This window comes from Hemicordylus capensis, chromosome 1 (genome assembly GCF_027244095.1).
Source record: "Hemicordylus capensis ecotype Gifberg chromosome 1, rHemCap1.1.pri, whole genome shotgun sequence".
In the NCBI taxonomy this organism is placed as follows: domain Eukaryota; kingdom Metazoa; phylum Chordata; class Lepidosauria; order Squamata; family Cordylidae; genus Hemicordylus; species Hemicordylus capensis.
In genome coordinates, this window is record NC_069657.1 from 30,670,111 (window position 1) to 30,691,836 (window position 21,726).

General features: G+C 45.0%; 1 protein-coding gene across 1 annotated transcript in view; it reads left to right on the top strand.

Annotated features, from left to right (window-relative positions):
• SYNE3 (spectrin repeat containing nuclear envelope family member 3) overlaps positions 1-21,726 on the top strand; it is a 134,571-nt gene that overhangs the window by 46,502 nt on the left and 66,343 nt on the right. Inside the window, exons 2-4 of the mRNA XM_053285998.1 lie at positions 2,786-2,863; positions 15,747-15,904; positions 20,866-21,038. Of these exons, the coding sequence (XP_053141973.1) occupies positions 15,761-15,904; positions 20,866-21,038 (317 nt within the window). The 5' untranslated portion in view covers positions 2,786-2,863; positions 15,747-15,760. The remainder of the gene's footprint in view (positions 1-2,785; positions 2,864-15,746; positions 15,905-20,865; positions 21,039-21,726) is intronic.

The window sequence follows — 21,726 nt, forward strand, 5'->3', positions numbered from 1 at the left end:
TAATAAGGTCTCTCCTTCTCTCTATCTTTCCAGACAGGGGAAAAATGGGGAACTATATTAAAATTATCTTGAGCTGTCAATATTTTTTCCTTTCACCGATTGGAGATGTGAGTCTGGCCATAATAATTTCCCAAATTTTATTAACCTGGTCTATGTAAGAAGGTAAAACTGAATTTTTCCATTTTCTTGCCCATATAATGTGTTTGCCAGAAGTAAACTGCAAAGCAAAACCTGTTGTTTCTGACCGTCTCTCCAAAAAATCACCCTAGATGTTTGAAATGGAAGTGAACTTTTGATGGGGGAAAATCTCCACTGAGTCATTTCTCTCTGCCATTGAACATAATGGCAAAATGGGTAACAGCATCTTTGGTGAGGCTGTGTGCATATCTGCCGTCCGTTGGCCAGCTTGAGTGTGTGTGCTTTACAGGATATGAGTGTTACTTCCCCAGTGGAAGGGTGTTCTTAGCAGTGATTGGTTGTCCAAGTGGTCGAGTTGCAAAGAACGGAACACTGAATTGCTGCATTTTCAGTCTCCTTGCAGAACTGAATGTACCAAGTGGCCAACAGAAATCCTCTTTGGGATTGAAAGCAGATGTTGGCTCTGCTGTCGGCCCACAATGCCTGGCATATATGCACAGTAGGAGGGTGGGTGACTAATTTATGGAAAACTGCAAAAGTCCAGGCAAAAATGAGTCACAAGAAAAGAGCCTATTTTACTCAACTCCAGAAATGTATTCAGTGGTTCAAACTATCTGTGCAATGAAGGTTTGTAAATGTTGATTTGGCTTCTGAAGAAGACACATGGGGTCAGTGTGGCTGGTTTGTCCAAAGAGGTGGATCTCCTGAGGTTCAGGCAAGTCTTTGCGTAACTGGTGTTTGTTTTTATCAGCACTGTTTTGCAACATGAAGCATTCACATTATTGGCCTAGGGCATATACTGTTATGAAAAGTGGTTGAATGGCTGGATTGTTTAGAGGCAAATCTTAATTATCCTGGAGTATGTAGCTTTGAGATAGTTCCAAACGTTTGGGGCCTGTAGCAATTTGAACAGATCGTGTTCTTTGCTTACAGTGCATTTGGAGTGTAAATGAGGGCACATTAGAATATTTATGACCTCGCACTTTGATCCTACGCTTACTTTTGCTTTCTACGATGACATTAAGACAAGACTTTGCTTGCCAACTTCCTTCATCACGGGACACCTCCATCCCTACAGGGCTCATGATTAAGTTCTGACTTCAAAAATAATTAAGCTTTACAAGGCAGGTCTCTGCCGATTTTCAAGGTGATCTGGTTTGAAGGGTTGTGAAAAGATGTGAGCAGTCCTAAAAGAGGGGGGAAATGCCTACATTTTACAGGTGGAAAGGTGCAGGGGAGGGCTGAAAGACCTATTCGGCCACAGAATGTTTCTCCACATGACTGTGGACATAAAGGCATGGTGAAAATAAAATGGATATACATGTTCAAACCAACCTAAATGACTCACATTATACATGTTTGGATTGCAGTATCGTGTGAGGTTAATGTTATCAGTTTTCTAAACTCTGAATATTAAATCCAGCCCAGCATAATTTCTGTGATGAGTACTAATAATTATTCAGTCCAGATCTTGGAGGTGAACTCCAAGGTCTTCACAGAACGTATGGTAGGAAAAAGGGGATGTGTGCAGCAGTAGCCCTTAACTCTCCAAATAGCAATTCGTATGACAGAAACATTATCACATTACTATTGGTTCCACTTCCAATTTTGCCAGGATTGCTCAAATAATGAGTTGGTGGGAAATGTATGGGAAGGATAAACAGTACATGCCCTATAAGCTGTAACAACTGCAGAAGTAATGATTGCTCTTTGACATCGTAACTCACAAACAGCTAATGAAGTGGCAAACCTGTGCCTTAGTTTTACCACTTTAGGCTGCAGGAGGCTTTTCCCCTGAAGGGACGGAGTGCATTCTGGCTTAGCCTGAAGTATGTCAGGCTTTAAAATATCCTCTAGTTTCAGAGGATTGTGCGGTGGGATGGGGCTTCTGTTATGCCCTGCAGTTTCTCTTCCCCACTCTGTGGGGTGGTCCTGCCAGTAAATTGGTCTTTTTCAAAACCCAGTGAAGAGGAGTTTGACACCTGTTTGGGGTATGGTCTGCTGTAATTGATTTGCAATGGCAAGTGCTGGGGCGTGTGTGTGGTTGCAGATTTGTGATACTCTGTTGAGGGAGTCCAGAAGGGGAGGGGGAGGGAGAAATTCCTGAGTTAAACAGAAGTGTAAACTGCAAAATGTGTGTCTTCATGGGCTCTAGATATGCAGAATGGATGTAACCTGAGCCCTTTTTTGTCTAAGCTGATTCCATTAGATGTGTGTGTGGCAGGGGAGGAGGGCATGAGGTGATGAAGGCAGTCACTCACAAAGGCAAGGGTTAAGTGGACATTTAGTGGACAGCAGTGACACTGTTGTAGCGTGTAATCTGGAAAGTGCCCAGCAACAGTCACTGGAGGGGTACTGTGCTGGGGGGTGGATGGAGCCAGACGAGCCGGTGGCAACTACAGATGAACCTCTCCAGATGATCTCAACGGGTGGTGTGGTTCATAGCAAAGAAGGCGTTCTCTTAAATACCCAGGGCCGAAGCTGTTTAGGGCTTTATAGGTTATAACCAAAACCTTGTATTTTGCCTGGAAACTTATCGGCAAACAGTGGAGATCTTTTATATGTAGAGGATAGGTCAGTGGGCCCAGAAACTATGAATATAAGAGCTCTTCTGTTCTGTGGTGGACTAATGTAATTTTTGTTTTAGGGAACTGAACAGAAGCTGGGTTCATAATTTGGGACATTTCGCTACGCTGGTACCAAGGTTACAACCTGAAGGTTGAAGGTAAGTTACATACAATAGGATTTTACTGGCAGTCCGGTAAGAACTCCAAAATAGCCATCATTTTATTTAATTACTTATTTATCACATTTATATATTGGCCATGTAAAATCTCTGGGCGGTTTACAAATTAAAACACAATTAAAACCTTAAATCATACAAAGCAGATTAAGATAACCATCAATAAAACTTTAAAGCATTATAAACTTTAAAGCCTGATAATCAATAGTGCATTTTCAAAAGTCACTTAAAAAACAACCAGAGATGGCGACGTTCTGATTTCATTTGGGAGCACATTCCAGAGGCCTGGGGCAACCCTAGGGAAAGGCCAGTTTGCGGGCACCAACTAATGTTGAGCCAGTGGTAACCACAACTGGATCTCCCCCTCAGGTCTTAATAGGCAGTGGGGTTTATTAAGAAGAACTTTTGATGTATTGGATGTGTGTAGAGCTTTGATGACATGTGATAACTCTTAATTTCAGTTTTAGAACCTGTTATTTTAATTGTGGTTTTAGCTTGGTCTTTTAAATTTTAACATTAATTTTTTATCCTATATTGTATCTATTTTATTAGTGTTGTAAGCCTTCCCTAGCAGTTGTGTACTGACTGAAAGGGTGGAGTATTAATATGGTGGTGGTGGTGGTGATGGTTGTTGTTGTTAATAATGGAGTATTGGAAATGCATTGTCATCAGCCAGCGTGGTGTAGTGGTTAGAGTGCTAGACAAGGACCGGGGAGACCCGAGTTCAAATCCCCATTCAGCCATGATACTAGCTGGGTGACTCTGGGCCAGTCACTTCTTGCTCAGCCTAACCTACTTCACAGGGTTGTTCTGAGGAGAAACTGAAGCATGTAGTACACTGCTCTGGGCTCCTTGAAGGAAGAGCGGGATATAAAATGTTAATAATAATAATAATCGTCCCCTCTCCTCTGCCCACAGCTAGGACCTTACCTTAAAATATATATATATAGAAAACAGCTATGGAGCTAAATAGAATGTCATGCAGGATGATATTTTGTTATCACTAAGAACCCTTTCCACCACAAAGGTACATTTGGAACCCTGCAGGAGGGAAAGCAACATGGGAGGAGCCACTTGGCATGGAGAAGCAGCAGGCAGGGAAAGAGTAAATGCCCCTCCCGCCATTGGGTAACAAAAACCTCCTGGGCTGCCCAGTGCTGATATCTTTGCCATCTGTTGACAGTGGGCCAGTTTGGAAAATACAGCCCCTGGCACATGTGTTGATGAAGGGGATGTGCTGATGCCCTCCCAGCTTTATTGCATGGGGGACTATCAATCTGAATGGCCCCTATAGACGCACTCCTTGTTTAAACAAATACTTGGAATGTATTATAGGGGTCATTCAGATGAACAGTCCCCCCCACCGCCAGTGATAACAGGCACAATCTCAGTGCGTCTTCTTCATAATCATGTGCAGGGGTGGGGGGCTGTATTGTCCAAACCGGCCCATTGGTAAAGAAAAAGAGGGCAAAAGTAGTCTAGGGTGAAGATTGCATACCCTGCCATCGAAATGCCACAATGGCCAGCCCCAGTGTAGCATCTCCTTGCCCATGCCTGCTTTAATCACTGGCGTTTCAGAAGGAGAAGTGCTGGTGATGAAAGCAAGTTGGTGCACACGGGGCATCTCCGTTTCCCCAGTGGCTGGCCCCAACAAGGTGTCTAGCTTCGGAGCAAGGGGCTGTGGCAAGGCCAGATGGGGCAATTAAAATGGCAGCAGCTGAATTCTCTGTGTTTGCCCGTTTATGCCATTGCTGCTCCTTTTGCTTCATAAGAACAGCCCTACTGGATCACCATGCCCAAGACCTATCTAGTCCAGCATCCTGTTTCACACAGTGGCCCACCAGATGCCTCTGAGAAGCCCACAAGCAGGAGATGCAGATATGCCCCCTCTCTTGCCATTGCTTCTCTGCAACTGGTATTTAGAGGCATCTTGCCTCTGAGGCTGGAGGTGGCCTCTAGCCACTAGACTGGTAGCCAAAAAAAGCCAAATTCTGGGTTGCGGCCCATTTGACCCACAAGTATACCCCTTAGGTTCTGGCAACAAGACCTGTCCTCCATGAATTTAGGGGCTTCCTCTGTCTCTTCCCTCTGCCTCTGTTCCTTCCACACCATTGCCCTCAGGCTCTCACCTCAGCCTGGGGACCCAACCAGTATACTGGCCCACTGTGGTACTTTGCCAGAACCTCTTCAAACTTGGAGCAAGCTCTGGTGGACAAAGATTCCTGAAAGACAATTTGCGCAGCACTGCTTGTCTTCACCTGAAATGTGCAGCCAACGGGAAATTTGGGGTGTGCTCACAAAGGTGCCCTGGCAGTTCAATCAGGACATATGAGGCTCAACAGGCCTGGCCGGTGCCCCAGGCGAACCAAATATGCACTCTAAAATTTGTCCCAGGATCTTTTACCATGGGCAGCAGTTCCTTGGCAGAGAGTTCAGTGTGGGAGGGCTCCCTCAAGGCAAAAGAGTTTGAAAAGCACGGCTCTGAATGAAGGATGTTTTAAGCAGGAAGCTGCAAATTTAGTTATAAATGAAAGAATGACCAGTTATACAAATATGACAAATATTTATATACTGCTTTTCAACAAAAGTTCCCAAAGCAGTTTAGATAGATAAAAATAAATAAACATAATGGCTCCCTGGAACAAGCGCTCACAATCTAAAAGAGAAACTTAAGATAGACACCAGCAACAGCCACTGGAGGGATGCTGTGCTGGGGGTGGATAGGGCCAGTTGCTCTCCCCCTGCTAAATAAAGAGGATCACCACATTTTAAAGGTGCCTCTTTTGTTCAGTTAGCAGGGGTCTAGTTTATGAAAAACTAGAGATTGGTGTGTCTGCTAATTGCATTTCCAATAAGAAAGAACGGTATTCCTGTGTCTTTCAATCAGGCCAAGCAGAACTCACCTCTTATCTCCTGTCTGAAGTGTCTTTAGTTAAGTGTAGTATTAACAGTTATGAAAATTTACCTCAGAACATTAGAACCAGACAGTCCCCTGGGCTGCAACCACTTCCACGGCATTGCCAGCATGTAAAATGTAACATACAGTACTCCAGAGTTTTTAAAGTACATTTTTCAGAAGTAAATCTGGAACCCTGATTGTTTCCAAATGGAGCGAGCTATTAAAAGGTAGTAGCACTGTGGTAATTGGAAAATACTGTCTGTAAAAGAGCAATTTCAGGTTTCTGCAGCACATTTTTATTTCCAACTTTTTTACATTTCTGCAAGAATTTGGTTCTGGATGGAAGTCAAGCAAGGGCAGTGGGATCATCTGAGACATATTGAAGCTGTTTAGGAGCCTGTATAGTATAGACATGTTGAAATGTTTATTTAAGAAAGGGTATGGTGAATTTTTGTAAGAAGTCAGGTTAAAAAAAAATCAGAATTGCTGTGGGCTGCAGGAATGGATTGGAAAATTGATTTTGAATCATGAAAGGATAATACTGTTTATCCCTCTCCCCTCCCTTAGACGTGGGAAATTTAAGGCACCCTTTACAGACTAAAGAATTATAAGCCCTTTTCATACTTTGTGTTCAGCTCACATACAATCTGTGTACAATATACTCATGTACAGATCTGTATGCATGTACAGTTGTTCAGACATTATGTTGTTAATGAAACGGCCTTTGGGTATTGGCAAACCCAAGGAGTTACTTTGCATGCAAAAGGTCCCAGGTTCCATCTCTGTTATCTCCCAGTTAAAGAGCCCGGTAGCAATGACCTCTACCTGAGACACAGGAAAATGGCTTGCTGTCAGTACTGGGCTAAATGAACATAGGAAGCTGCCTTCTATGGAGCCAAACCACTGGTCCATCAAGCTCAGTGTTGTCTATACTAAGAGGCAGTAGTTCTCAAGGATTTCAGACAAGACTCTTTCACAGCCCTACATGGAGATGCCCTGGATTGAACCTAGGACCTTCTGTTGGACCAGTGGTCTGGCTTGGTTCTGCTGTACAGCTCTTAATGTTAGGAACATAGGAACTTAGGAAACTGCCATATACCGAGGCAGACCATTGGTCTATCTAGCTCAGTATTGTCTTCACAGACTGGAAGCGGCTTCTCCAAGGTTGCAGGCAGGAATCTCTCTCAGCCCTATCTTGGAGAAGCCAGGGAGGGAACTTGAAACCTTCTGCTCTTCCCAGAGAGGCTCCACCCCCTGAGGGGAATATCTTGCAGTGCTCACACATCAAGTCTCCCATTCATATGCAACCAAGGCAGACCCTGCTTAGCTATGGGGACAAGTCATGCTTGCTACCACAAGACCAGCTCTCCTCTCCCAAATGTTTGAGGTGCAAAGATACAGCTCCAGTAACACCAGTATATAGTTAAGGTGGAGTGGTCAAACATTGTTCCACCATTATAAGCTCTGAACATAATGAGGAAGCATGAGCTCTAAACAGTAGGGAGGTGGTGTATGTGTCCTTTGCATGCATAAGGTCCCAGTTCAATTCCCAGTATCTCTAGATAGGGCATGGATCTCTCTCTGAAACCCTGGAGAGTCAGTGCCAGTCAATGTGGATGATGCTGAGCTAGAAAAACCAATGGTCTGACTCAGGATGTGGCAGCTTCCTTTGTTCCTAACATTCTGTTTGTAATAAAATTTGACCTCTTCATCCAAACTGACTGAAATTTGGCATGGGATAACTAGGTGTTAAGCACCACAACCTTTCCAAACTTCATGCAGATCCGTTAAGGTTAGAGTTAAAACCTAACTCTAACTGCTGCAGTTTAAAAAGTGCCCTTTGTGAAGGAAAACTCACATGTATTACTTTTTAAAGGCAAGGAATAATGTATCTTCCTTTTCCCGCCTGTCCCTTTAAATGTAACTTAAAATGCAGATCAATAGCCAGGTACATGGTTTTCCTGGTTTGTTTTTTAAAATATTTCTCCAGTTATAGCTTTAATGTAATAATGCAATAGGGGATAGTTGGTGCTATATTTTGACGAGGGAAGGGGAAATGGCTCTGATACTGTCTCCGCAGTTCTCAGAAAGGAAGAAAAGCCAGCTGCAATGAGAATGGGCTTGCATCTGTCTGAGCAGCACAGTCACAGAGAGCTAAAAATAGGTGCCACTGCGACAGGAAATAAAAAGCCAGAACTTGAAGTAGAAAGCCAAACAGGCTACTGCTTGTTTTTTAAAAAGTGGTTATGTATAGCAGAACCGGAAAAATGAAACAAGCAAAAAGACATTTTAAAGGTTCTGTATACCCCATAGTATACCATAGTAAAATTTAGTGATCATCCTATAGATGCGTATATTTATGATCTAACTTGTGATAGTGGACCTTCCTATAGAAAGAGCAACAATTCAATCCTTTCCCTCACCTTTGACAAAGATATTAAGGAACTGTTCTGTTCAGATGTCACCCCTGGGAGGGGTTGCCATATTCTCGCTTTCCAAATCTGGGTGTCTAATCTGCATATTATGTAAATTGGCTTAAAAATTTTTTTTGAGCAGAATAGTGACTGCACATTTTGCTCCATAATTCCATTTCTATAAGGACTAGAATTTAGCTTTTTTTAAAAAAAGAAATGAAAGCAAAAATCCGGGTGAATCTGGGTGGGCTAAGCCAGGGATTCTCAATGTTGAGTCCCCATATGTTATTGGACTTCAGCTCACATAATCCCCAGCCAAAGGCCACTGGGCCTGGAGATTATGGGAGTTGAAGTCCAATAACATCAGGAGATCCAACATTGAGAATCCCTGGGCTAAGCAATCCGGGTGAGATGCTTAAAATCCGGGTGAAACCCAGAATTCCAGAGCGGGGCATGGCAACTCTAACCCAGGGGGAATTTGGGAAGAGACTACTTTCTTGGGAAGGACTTTTGTCCTTCCCTCTTCATCACTTGCTGTCCCCCTGGGAGAAGAAGTTGCAAAAGATAGCAGCTGACATCCAGACCAAGTTACTCAATAGCAAACCTGTGCACACTGGAAAACATTGGTTCTAATCCAACCCGATCCAACAGGGAAATTGTCAGGAGGGGCCACAATTGGCCCACCAAAATTGTCGGATGGGGTCAGAACTCCAACCATTTTTTGACACTGTCAGATTCTTCCTGCCCTTCCTCCCCTCCCCACTTACCTGGGGACTGGGTGAGGGCCATGGAACAGGCTTTGCACCATTCTCTTGCTCTCTACCTAGGGAGAGCACTCAGCAAACAGCCACCTGCCTGCGTGTGGCTTGTGTTTTTAACCTCCTCCCCCCATTTTGAGTTAGATCTAGATCTCCAAGAAGCACAGGGGATTGCGGAATTATGCCCTTCGGGCCGCCACGTATGTACAGCCCTAGTCAGTAGTGCTACTCAGGAGTAACTTTAAAAGACTACTTAATTTCCACGGAACTCTGCAGAATGCAAGCCTCTGTGTTTATTTAAAACCCCCACAAAAGAGGAAGCCTTTTCTTTTTTAACATGGTGGATTTTAACCTCAGTTGATGAGTCCTGCACTCACTTGATATACAAGCTTTTTCTGCAGCCTCCTGCTTATTAGCTCTTTTGTGCCACAGAATACTCATATGAGACTGTGGAAGAACCGCCCCTCTGCGCTACCAGGGCTGACGGATCCCACCACTGCCACCACATGTGGAGGAACAGCCCTCTCTCTATTCCTCGTAACCTTTTTACCACTGCCACCAAGTGGACTTTTGGTATGGCTGGGTCCACTGCAACAGTGCTTCCCTTTATCAAATATTACAACAAAACAAAACACACCTCAGTAGTGTAGAAAGGCTTATAGGCGTAGGGTGGAGACAAATCAACAGGCTTCTAATTTTTTTATAAGAAATTTTACTTTTAGAAAAGTTGGTTCAATTAAAACATTACTTTTGCAGCAAAAAATACAAATTCAAAACTGCTATTAATGAAGCAGGACAGGGGGAAATAAAGACTGGAAAAACACCATCACTACCTGACTCTATATTGGTTCCTACTCAGAGTCCTCTTGTGTTTTCTTTTCAGCTTCTGGGCTTGCTGGGTAGTCTCTTTTTGTAATTACAGCGCAGGTCTGGGGCTCAGTCTAGCTTGGCTCTTCCTTTTCTTCTAGTGATTTAAGCTCAGCTTCTCTTCTTGCTGACTGCTCACTCTCTGCTTTCCTGGACTCCCTCTAGCAGACTCTGTTCTTTCTTCTGCAACCTCCAGCTCTGACTTGCTCCAACAGACTCTTCTGACTTCTCCCTCCAGGACTCTCTCTTGCTCCAGCAGAGACTCTCTTGACCTCACTCCCAATATATACAGTTCCTCTGGCCCATCAGTTCCTCAGCCCAGCCATTCAGAACAAAAAAATCCTACCATTTTGTAAAATCTTGTTTCTCCCCCACAAAGTCAGCTGTCAAAATGCTAAACCAAATGTGAAACAAGAATGGACTTTTGACCCCACACAGAGACCAGCCAACATTCTATACATGTTTACAATGGAGAAGAGGTTTGTGCCTCATTCCTTCACAGAGACAATAAAAATGCTTGGGAATCATTTCTGATGATGGAAAGACAGATCTTCAGCATTCTGCTGCAAACTGTGAGGCCTGCTGGATGAAGGCCAACACAGCAGGCAGGCAAATCCTTCAAATGTGCTTGTTTATCCGTCAGTCCCCTTTTCCTGGTCTCTGTCCTTGGTACATCACTGTCCTGTTAGGAACATAGGAAGCTGCCATATACTGAGTCAGACCACTGGTCCATCTCACTCATTATTGTCTACACAGACTGGCAGAGTCTTCTCCACGGTTGCAGGCAGGAATCTCTCTCAGCCCTGTCTTGGAGATGCAAGGGAGGAAACTGGGAACCTAGATGCTCTTCCCAGAGTGGCTCTATCCCCTAAGAAGAATATCTTACAGTGCAAAAACTTCTAGTCTCCCTTTCGTATGCAACCAGGGCATACCCTGCTTAGCTAAGGGGACAAGTCATGCTTGCTACCACAAGGCCATCTTATTTCAATAGTGTGGAGGGCTTGGGTTATAAGTTCTAGAGCTATCATGGCAGGAGCTGTGCAAGTTCAGATTTCCATACTTTATTCCCTGGAGGCTTCTTATAGGCTGGTTAAATTTTCACCACATAAAATCCTGCTTTTTAACTTCAGAAACACACCCAGTCCCTAGATGAACCCTGCCTCTTAAAGAAGTTAGCTTGCAATTGGTTTCAAAATTTATTGCGTACATTGCCTAGGGATTATTTATGCAATGAAGTCTTTCAGCAGAATGGGAGCAAAGTTGAGTTAAGGGCCAATTCTCATGAACTTTGTGTGTATGACATCCCTAGCCCCAAACAGGACAGTGACATGCAATTGGGCAAGGAGTCCAGCTATCCTAACCACAGCATTTCACTTGCTTGGATACACAAAGCAACATGTAAATTGCCCCTTGACACACTCCCATTCTGTTGCTATACTGAAGAGTGTGAGACTGTAAAGCAGGCATCCCCAAACTGCAGCCCTCCAGATGTTGCTGAACTACAACTTCCAGCATACCCAGCCACAAAAAATTGTGTCTAGGGATGCTGGGAGTTGTAGTTCAGCAACATCTGGAGGGCCGCAGTTTGGGGATGCCTGCTGTAAAGCTACTGAAGCCAAAAAGGCAGGGCCAGCTCACACTCTTTTGTAGCTGCATCTGAGGTCTGCTGGGATGGGGCCATAGTTAAGTGAAGAGCATCTGCTTTGCATGCAGAAGGTTCCAGGTTCAATCTGTGGCATCTCCAGGTAGGGATTGGAGATTTATTGTACTGTAGACAACACTGAGCTAGATGGACAAATGGTTTGACTCAGTATAAGGCAGCTTCCTATGTTGTCTTCTCTGTGTAGAGAAGGAGAAGAGGACACACCCTTCTTCCCACAATGAATAATGTGTGGTGTAGGTGCTCCATGTAAAGACCCATATGCACTTTAGCTTGGTTTGTGCAATCTTGCTTCTGTTTCTGCTTCTTTTGCTTCTTCTTTGAAAGAGATGCATTAATTGTGATTTTGTATGAGTCTCTATATGGCGTGATTGATTGATTGATTGATTGATTAAGTGCCATCAAGTGGGTGTCGACTCTTAGTGACTACATAGATAGATTCTCTTCAGGATGATCTGTCTTCGACTTGGCCTTTAAGGTCTCTCAGTGGTGCATTCATTGCTGTCGTAGTGGAGTCCATCCACCTTGCTGCTGGTCATTCTCTTCTTCTCTTTCCTTCAACTTTCCTCAGCTTTATGGACTTTTATGTAGTGCCTGCCTTATAGTTATGTTGCCTGTGGTGGAGGAAAAGTGTGCTTTAGTCTTCTACCACACAAAGAGGATTACCAGCCGTATAAGTGTGAACTGGCCCTAAGAAGTGTATGAAGCAGCCATGTTGTGTGTGTGTGTGTCAACAACAATTAATTATTTTTACGGGCAGCCTCCTTCTTGTCTGTGAATAGTCCTGCTATAGGAGTGGAGGATGGATGAAATGGCCATTTGATCCCCACCAACACTGCTCCCAGGGGACGGGGCTGGGGCTCAGTGGAAGAGCAGCTGCTTTGCATGTAGAACAGGAGTAGGCAATCTTGGCCCTCCAGCTGCTGTTGAACTACATTTCCCATCATCCCCTGCCACAATAAATGGGAGTTGTAGTTCAACAGCAGCTGGAGGGATTGCCTACCCCGATGTAGAATGTCTCTGGTTCAACTTCTGGTATCTCTAGTTAGAGCTGGATAGCAAAGTCCCTGCCTGTAACTCTAGAATCTGCTACCAGTCAGCGTGGACAATACCGAACTAGATGGAACAATGCGCTGACTCGGGATAAGGCAGCTACCTGTGTTCTTTGGATATGTCTACATGGGCCTGAGCTTGCTGGCGTTCAGCCCTAGAAGCGGCTTCCAACGCTAGAGTTCAGTCCAGGAATATATTAAGTAATAAATACAGAAGTAATGGATCCTTATGTAGTGCCTTAATAGGACTACAGAAGCACAGAAATAAACAGTACCCTTAAGGGCCCAGCAGCTCTTTGTTCTGTGTTGACTTCATCATCCACTCTGACCCCGTGAACCAAGTTCCTGATCGGCCATACCAGAGGTCCCAAACGTTAACAACTCCCTTGCTACAAGACTAGCTTGGCCCCAGAGCATAGTCTTAGGGCACACAGTACAGCCGCCTTGCTGAAGCTAAGCAGATCTTGGTGTGGTCAGTGCCTGGATGGGAGATCCATGTATGCCACCTTTGGAGATGGGGCTGTAACTCAGTCGTAGTAGAACATCTGCTTTGCATGGGGAAGGTCCCAGGTTTAATCCTCAGCATCTCCAGGTAGTGCTGAGAGAGACCCCTGCCTGAAACCTGGGAGGAGCCTGCTGCCAGCCAGTGTAGGCAGTACTGAGCTAGATGAACCAATGGCCTTTGGTGTAGTTGGTGTAAGGCAACTTCCTATGATCCCATGCCCCTAACATCTGAGGACCTTAGGCTGGGGAACCCCTCTTATAGGAGGGGAGGAGATCCACACAGGGGAAGCACCAATGCTAAGCCCTCCTGCGATCTCCCCACTCCATGCATACTGAACCTGTGAACAGATTCTAGTGTGTTTCTGTGCACATGTGGATGCCAGAGAATGCAGACTGGTTTTAATGTTACACCTAATGACCTCCTTCCTTATACAGAAGATGCACGTGACAGAGAGTAATGTTTAAATGCCCCTCCTACTTACACCATGTGAAAGTTTGCAGCATTCATATGCTAGGGTCACACTAGCCTGGGGGCTACTAATGCTAGTGTGTTATATCAGTGCATGTAATAGGAGCATGTAAGCATTAACCTATGTGGATTACTGACGGGAGGCGGGATGGGATGCTTTTGATGGCAGCCAGGAACAGGGTACAGATGGTAACCCCGTGGCTGCACCACTTCAGTCTGTAAGTGGGGTCTTGGGCCAGGTGTGGGGGGAAGTCCCTGCAGTGCATTCTACCTGACATACTCGGTGTCCAGGTGCAGGCATTTTACTGTTTTGTAACGAGGAGCATTCAGACGTGTGAGCCTTCACCTGCAGCCTAGATCAACGGCAGCCAGTATCGGCAGATCAGGTGTGGTGGAGGTGTTGGTAGATGAGCCTCAGGTGAGGCTTGCTCTCACTTCTCTTGCACCCTCTGGGCTGCCTTGCTCTCCCTTGCCACACCTGACTGTAGCATTAACCCCTTGTGCACAAGCTGGTCATATCCGTGATTGGGAAACTGGGCAAATGACCAGCCCGTGCATAAAGGGTTAACGACGCTGCAGCCAGGTGTGGCAAGGGAGAGTGAGGCAGCTGGGAGGGGCGAGAGGAGTGAGAACAAGCCTCACCTGAGACTCATCTCCCCCCCCTCCCCGATCCACCCATACCAGCCAGCACTGGCCCAGATACCGGTTTACCACTTCAGTGAGAACTAGACTTCAGTCACTCAGATGACTGGGCAAATGGCTTCGGTGCCTGTCTCTGATATTGAGTCCTTTTTCCTTGCACTGGGCTCTTTCCATTCAGACTGGACTTGGACTTGCACTTCTTCATCTGCATCGTTACGGGCCTTCAAGCCTCTACTCAGAGCCAGGGACAGGACAGTTCTTTGTCCTCCTCCAGATCACCTGCTGCAATAGAACTTTCACATTTGCTCTTAATTGAAGACATCCCCCTGCTAACTGAGCAAAGAGATGCCTTTTAAAGTGGTGAGTCTCCAATATTTAGCAGGGGAAGAGCTTTCCCAGGGCTTTACTGAAGGTTTTTTGTGAGCCAATTCCATGCTAGAGATCATTAGGAAGGGGATTGAAAATAAAATGGCTAATATTATAAAGCCCTTACACAAAACTGTGGTGCGGCCACACCTGGAGTACTGCATACAGTCCTGGTCACCACATCTAAAAAAGGACATTGTAGAACTGGAAAAGTTGCAGAAGAGGGCAACCAAGATGATCAGGGGCCTAGAGTACCTTAATTATGAGGCAAGGCTACAACACCTGGGGCTATTTAGTTTAGAAAAAAGTAGACTGCAGGGAGACATGATAGAGATCTATAAAATCATGCATTGTGTGGAGAAAGTGGATAGAGAAAAATTCTTCTCCCTCTCCCATAACACTAGAACCAAGGGTCATCCCATGAAATTGATTGCCAGGAAATTTAGGACCAGCAAACGGTAGTATTTTTTCACATAACGCATAATCAACTTGTGGAATTCTCTGCTCCAAGATGTGGTGACAGCCAACACCCTGGATGGCTTTAAGAGGGGTTTGGATAACTTCATGGAGGTCTATCATCAGCTACTAGTCGGAGGGCTATAGGCCACCTCCAGCCTCAAAAGTAGGATGCCTCTGAGTACCAGTTGCGGGGGAGTAACAGCAGGAGAGAGGGCATGCCCTGCCTGTGGCTTCCAGCGGCATCTGGTTGGCCACTGTGTGAAACAGAATGCTGGACTAGATGGGCCTTGGGCCTGATCCAGCAGGGCTGTTCTTATGTTCTTATGTTCTTTATTTTTCTATGTAAACTGCTTTGAGAACTTTAATTGAAAAGTGTTGTATAAATATTCATACGTGCATCTCTCCTCAGTGAGCGCTACTGAAATTCTCATTTGGATAATATTTTGGAAGAGCAAGGGAAATGAAATGCACATACATATGAAGCTGTATGAGAAGGTCGTTCATTCACAAGTTCTCCCATGGATATGTGGCACTAGCTGTGTTATACTATTTCGCTCAGTTATTGCTTACCCTGAAGGGCGTTGGCTCTCCCGGGTTTTAAGCAGTGAGTTTTCCCAGATTGTAACTGGGATGCCAGTGATTGAACCTAGGACCTTCTGCTGCTCTACCAGTGAGTCACTCCACATTCCATAATGTCCAAAGCCACTCTGAGTTAGATGACTCAGGGAAATGTCTTTGTTGAATGCCTCTTTCCTTTCCTTCCCTCCCTCTTCAGTTTCTTCTAATGCAATGACCCAGCAGCCACAGGATGAATTTGACAGCAGTGTGGAGAAGGCAGTAGATTGGATGAAGACCATCCAGGAGAGACTGCGGATCAATGACAACACCAAGGGGCCTCGGTCTGCCTTGGAGGCCAGGCTGAGAGAAACAGAGGTAAAGAAAGACAGAGGCTGCTCGTCTTCAGACATGTTTTCAGAAATACTGTTTTGTCTTTAAATATAATGCATACATTATTGCCGTTGCATGATGACCATAGCTCGATTCAGACATTATGTTGTACGAGTGTACAGATGTCTGTATACTAGTACATGTATATGTATGAATGACTGTACTTGTGTTCATTTTAAAAATGAACCTGAATGCAGGTCCTTAAAATTCATGATACCGATGGGAAGTTTGCTTCTGTACCTGCGTTCAGCATAACATGAGAATGACTGTACTGTACCTGTGTACAATGTACGCTAATTGTATGAGTGTTGAACATGAGGTGTGAATGGGCCTCATACAAATCTTCCTGCACATTAAGATCTTCCCTGGAGAACTGTTCCAGGAGCCGCCACCATTAAAGGTGTATGGGCTGAAGTCTCAAAACAGGGCCTTGTTAATGGTGGCACCCAACCATTACTCTCTCTTCTGGTGAAGATTTGCCTCACTTCTTCCTTTAGGCCAGGAATTGGCAACTTTTGGCACTCCAGCTGTTTCTGAACTACAACTCCCATAATCCCCAGCCACTAAATTTTCTCCCTTTCCCAGCCAGCCAGCACATTGTTTGCTGGCTGGGTGCTTCTTTCCTCTCTCTTGCTTGGAGCGAGGAAGAGAAAGGAAGCACCCAGCTGGAGAACAAAGTGCTTGTTGGCTGGGGAATGGGCTAGGGGCCACACATCCAACCGTCACCTGGTGAGTGCTTCATTTGCTGGCTGGGTGGAGCAGGGTGCGGGGGCCCTGGCAGCCCCTGGACATTGGCAGCCCCGGGACATGTGCCCCCCCCCCCCCCATCCAATGGTGGCTAAGCCACTGAGCTGAACCTTTGATACCAACCTGATTGTTGTTTCTCATCCCCTTCCCTGTGCTTCTTCTCCTATTAATGTTTAATCACCATTTTAAGGTTAATAGGAGAAAAAGCACACAAATTGCCATTAGCTAATTTAATCTAATTTATATAGTTAATGTCGATTTGTACTCTCTGTCATCACAGCATTCAGAAATTAGACTACTTAATGACTCCTCCAGGACATTTTAAATAATAATAATAACTAGCTTAACCTGCACAGAGCATCTGTGCGCTAGTACTTGATTGCTCCCCTCACCCCCTGCCACAGTCCCCCTCACCTCAGAGATCTCTTCAACCTCATCTGAGCTGCACTGCTGCTCCTTCATCCAGATGCTTCCATCGCCCTCACCGCTTTTGGTCACTCCTCCATCCCTTTACTCCAGGGATCCTCAACGTTGGGCCCCCAGATGTTCTTGGACTTCAACTCCCATAATCCCCAGGCCCAGTGGCCTTTGGCTGGGGATTATGGGAGTTGAAGTCCAAGAACATCTGGGGGCCCAACGTTGAGGATCCCTGCTTTACTCCATCCCCCTCATCTCTTTTGGTCATAGCTGCAGCGTTGTGGTGCCTATTGGCCAAGCTGCAGCCCGCTATCCCCAGAGAACTCCCCACCTTCACCCGAACCACACTCCTGCTCTTTACCACAGGAGCAGCAGCAGCGCCGGTTGACCGGGCCCTTCCTCGCTGCCTCCACCACCGTGGCAACTCGTTCCCCACAAGCTGCTGACAGGCCCGGGCTCATCCCTTGCCTGCTTGCCTCCCTGTGCCAATGGCTTTGGTAACCCCCAAAGCAGCAGTGGTTTTCTGGGCCCTTCCTTGCTGCCGCTGCCACTGCCATCGCCCCTCATTCCCCTCAGGCTGCTGACAGGCTTGGGTCCATCCTTCACCCTTCCGTCTTTCTCTCTTCTTCTTCTTTCTTTTTCTCTCTTTCTCTCTCCTCCACTCGCTCTTCCCCTGTTTTTCTTCCCTTCCCTTCTCTCTCTCTCCCCCCACTCCCTTCTTGAGTTAACAGATCTTGTTTATCTTGTTTCCTCATCTAATTCACACAACAGCAGCCTCCTTCTCCTGAAGGGGCTCTTTCCTCCCTCACAACCCCTCTCTTTGCAGACCCCTACCCACTATTCTTTATATATATAGATAGATAGATAGATAGACAGACATACATACACACACACACACATCTCCTCTACAATCAAGAACATCTTCCAACCAGTAACAGCTGCATTCCAACTGACCTTAACCATCACAGGCTCCTCCTTCCTATCTTCATATGGAATCCCCACTGCCCAATCACCATGGTGCTTCTGTTTGCAAACTCTTGCGAGAGCTGCCACACACAGGATTAGCCACAGGTGTGCCTTGTGCCTAGAGAATTATATATAGAGATAATTTGACTTCAAAATTGGTCTTTCCAATCTGGGTGTTTTATACACATCCCTGCTTTCTATTCTTTATTTTCCCTTAATCTGCTGTGAAAGTCTCAGCCAAGGAAAGCAGCAATTAAAAAACAAATCTGAAAAACCAAACTGTCAGCACTGCAAAAGAATTTCTCAATAATGCTTGAGATACTCCCATCACCGTTCCCATCAGTGTGAACTCTAATGAGCTTTGAAACCTGGGTGCTAGTTTTATTTATAGATCTTCCTTTTGTTGCCTAGTGCAGTTTGTATTTGGTGCCAGGCTCAGTGATTGAGTTTTACTTAGCTTTACTGACCAGTGGTGTAGTGCTGCAGGGACGGGCAGGGATGCAGTCCCAGTAGTTCCCCCCCCCAAAAAAAAACAGGTTATCAGCATGGACACAAAGCCCTTTGATTTCTAAAAGGAAATAATACGCTGCTCTTGCTATTCCAACTGTTTGTTACAAAACTGAATATCAGACTACAATTGATTTTATTACCATTCTTCCCGTCTTCTGTAACAAGGAGTATCCTCCACATTTTGTGGTTGACAATCCAGACTGCTCTTCTGAGTAAATAACCACATGAGGCTCAAGCTCTATAGGATTAGGAAACTATCCCTGACTCCTTGTAACAGAACCCCACTATTCATTATGTAGCTGGTAGATAAGATAGTTCTTTCCTATCACAAATGTAATTCACCAATAAATCAATTTAGTTTAGACTCCACAGTGATCTCCATGTGTGTTCCTTAAGTAGCTGCAACAACTAGCCTCTGCACTCTGTAACTGGAGTAGTAGCTTCTTTGGCACTTCGCTAAATAATTGCAAACCCCAACATGGTTGAAATCAGGGCATTCTCTACGGCCCCTCACCCTTTCCCAGCTAGCCAGCCAACATTTTGTTTCGAGCAACCATGCATCCATCTGTCCCAACCAGCGAGTGTTCATTCTCTGGTTAAGTGTGGGAGTGAAGCGAGGAGGTGCCGTGTGTGTGTGTGTGTGTGTGTGTGTGTGTATGTGTGTGTGTGTGTCGGGGTGGTGGTGTCCCAGCTGACTCTGGATGGCCCAGCAGCCAAGCTGACCCAGTGGCCCAAAGATATTTGTCCCACCTCATCTAATGGTGGCTACACCACAGTGGAAATTGATTTCCAGTTCTGGTTTGGAGGCAAGCTGCAATTAGTGGTGACCACAGTTTAGCTGATTTAGCCTAATTATTAAGAGAGAGATAACATTTGTACAGCAGTAGGGCCAGCTTGAAAGTGCCCTCCTTGCATGTAATCCAAAGGTACCTTCTCCTCTCTAGGGATAAGCTATAGAAAAAAGAAAAGAAAACATTTTTGCACATTTGCAGCAAAAGACAGCTAACTGGGCAAAGAGGCACCTTTTTAACATGGTGAGTCTCTTTATTTAGCAGGGGGAGAGTAACTGGCCCTATCCACCCTCAGCACAGTGCCTCCAGTGACTGTTGCTGGTGTGTGTCTTATGTTTCTTTTTAGATTGTGAGGCCGTTGGGGACAGGGACCCATCTTAACTATTTATTATTTCTCTATGTAAACCGCTTTGGAAACTTTTGCTGAAAAGCAGTATATACATTGTTGTTTTTGTTGTTATGAATGGCACAAATTGGCTAACACCTGTGCCATCAGAATGACAGCACTCACAAACCCTAAGCAGTTTTGCAATTTTTTTTAATTGTTTCATTTTTTAAAAAGGGAGGGGATGAAGGACCATATAAGCACCTGTTCAAACAAAAATGTAGCCAGACCACTTAAACGATGTGAAACCCAGTATTCAACGCATATCTGTCATGAAGACTGCAAAGCCTAGAAAAAGCCAGGATTTTTCTTTTCTTTTCTGCAAGCGAAAAATGCACTTAGGAGAAGGGCTGTTGTTCAGTATATAGGAAACTGCCTTCTGAGTTGGTCCACCTAGCTTTGTCTGCTCTGACTGACAGCAGTGTTTCTGAGGCCTTTCCCAGCCCGACCTTGAGATGCAGGGATTGAATCCTCTATAAACAAAGCATGTGCTGTACCCCCGGGAGGTAGATGACATGTTTTGTATGTAGAAGGTCCTAGAGGGAGCCCTCTTCTACTTACATATACCCCTAGAGGGATCAGGGGCTTAATGGACTGTGATTCATCTTCCAGCTAAATGTTGAAGCTAAAATTCAGCTCTGAAGGAACTAAATTATTTTATACAAATACATATTAAATTACATTAAAATACCAACATTAGAAAATGGCAATACAAATACGATGAACATGGCAAATATTTATATACTGCTTTTCAACCAAGGTTCCCAAAGCAGCTTACATAGGGATGAATGAATGAATGCATGCATTTAATTAATTAAAATGGTTCCCTGTCTGCAAAGGACTCACAGTCTAAAAAAGAAACATAAGACAGACCCCAGCAACAGCCACTGGAGGTATGCTGTGCTGGGGATGGATAGGGCCAGTTGCTCTCCCCCTGCTCAATAAAGAGAATCACCACTTTTAAACAGTGCCTCTTTGCTCAGTCAGCAATATTACACATCCTTATATTTCCAGCTTTCAAAATATTAAGGTCTGAAAGTAAAAAAGAAAAATAAAGTACATTTCCCATGAAATCCCATATTAAAAAATCTAGCCATGTTTTAATTTTAGTGTGTAATTCTTTCTCACAGAAAATCTGTGCATCAGAACCTGAAGGCCGTTTGAAGATTGACTTGGTTCTAATGAAGGCTGATGCACTCCTTCAGTGCATCGATGAGGAGAAAAAGCATGAGATACTCTCCAAACTAAAAGATATCAAAGCCATGTGGGAGGAAACAGCCATATACATTACTCATTGCCACAGGTAAGATTGCCATGTGTTGCCTCCTGAAACCCCTTTGTCTCTGGGGAATAAATCTTAGCCAGTTGACCAGCCTGAGAACTTTATTTGTTTATTTTTACATTTCTGTCCTGCTCTTCCTCCTAGGAGTCCAGAGCAGTGTACATGGTACAGCAACCCTGCAAGGTAGGCTAGACCAGGAGATAACTGACTGGCCCAGGGTCACTCAGTCAGTTTCATGGCTGAATGGAGATTTCAGGCTCCCTGGTCATTTCCTTCACCAGTGGTACATTTTCTTGGCCATTTTGCAGGTCATCCCAAACTCAGGTTGGTTTCTATTGGAATGGACAAAGACACACACACACACACAAAGGTCCCTGTCCAAACCCAGGTTAGGCGAGGCAGGCCAGGCTACAAGGCTGGTAATGGGAGACATGCTCTGAGAGAGAAGATGTTGGATCAACAGAAGGGCAGGTGAGAAATGGTGAATTCTGGTCACCATATCTCAAAAAGGATGTCATAGAACTGGAAAAGGTGCCGTAGAGGGCAACCAAGATGATCAGGGGCCCAGAGCACCTTCCTTATGAACCAAGGCTACAACACCTGGGGCGTTTTAGTTTAGGGAAAAAGTGACTAAGGGCAGACAAGACAGAGGCCTATAAAATCATGCATGGTGTGGACAGAGTTCCCCCCCACTCTTTCTTACAACACT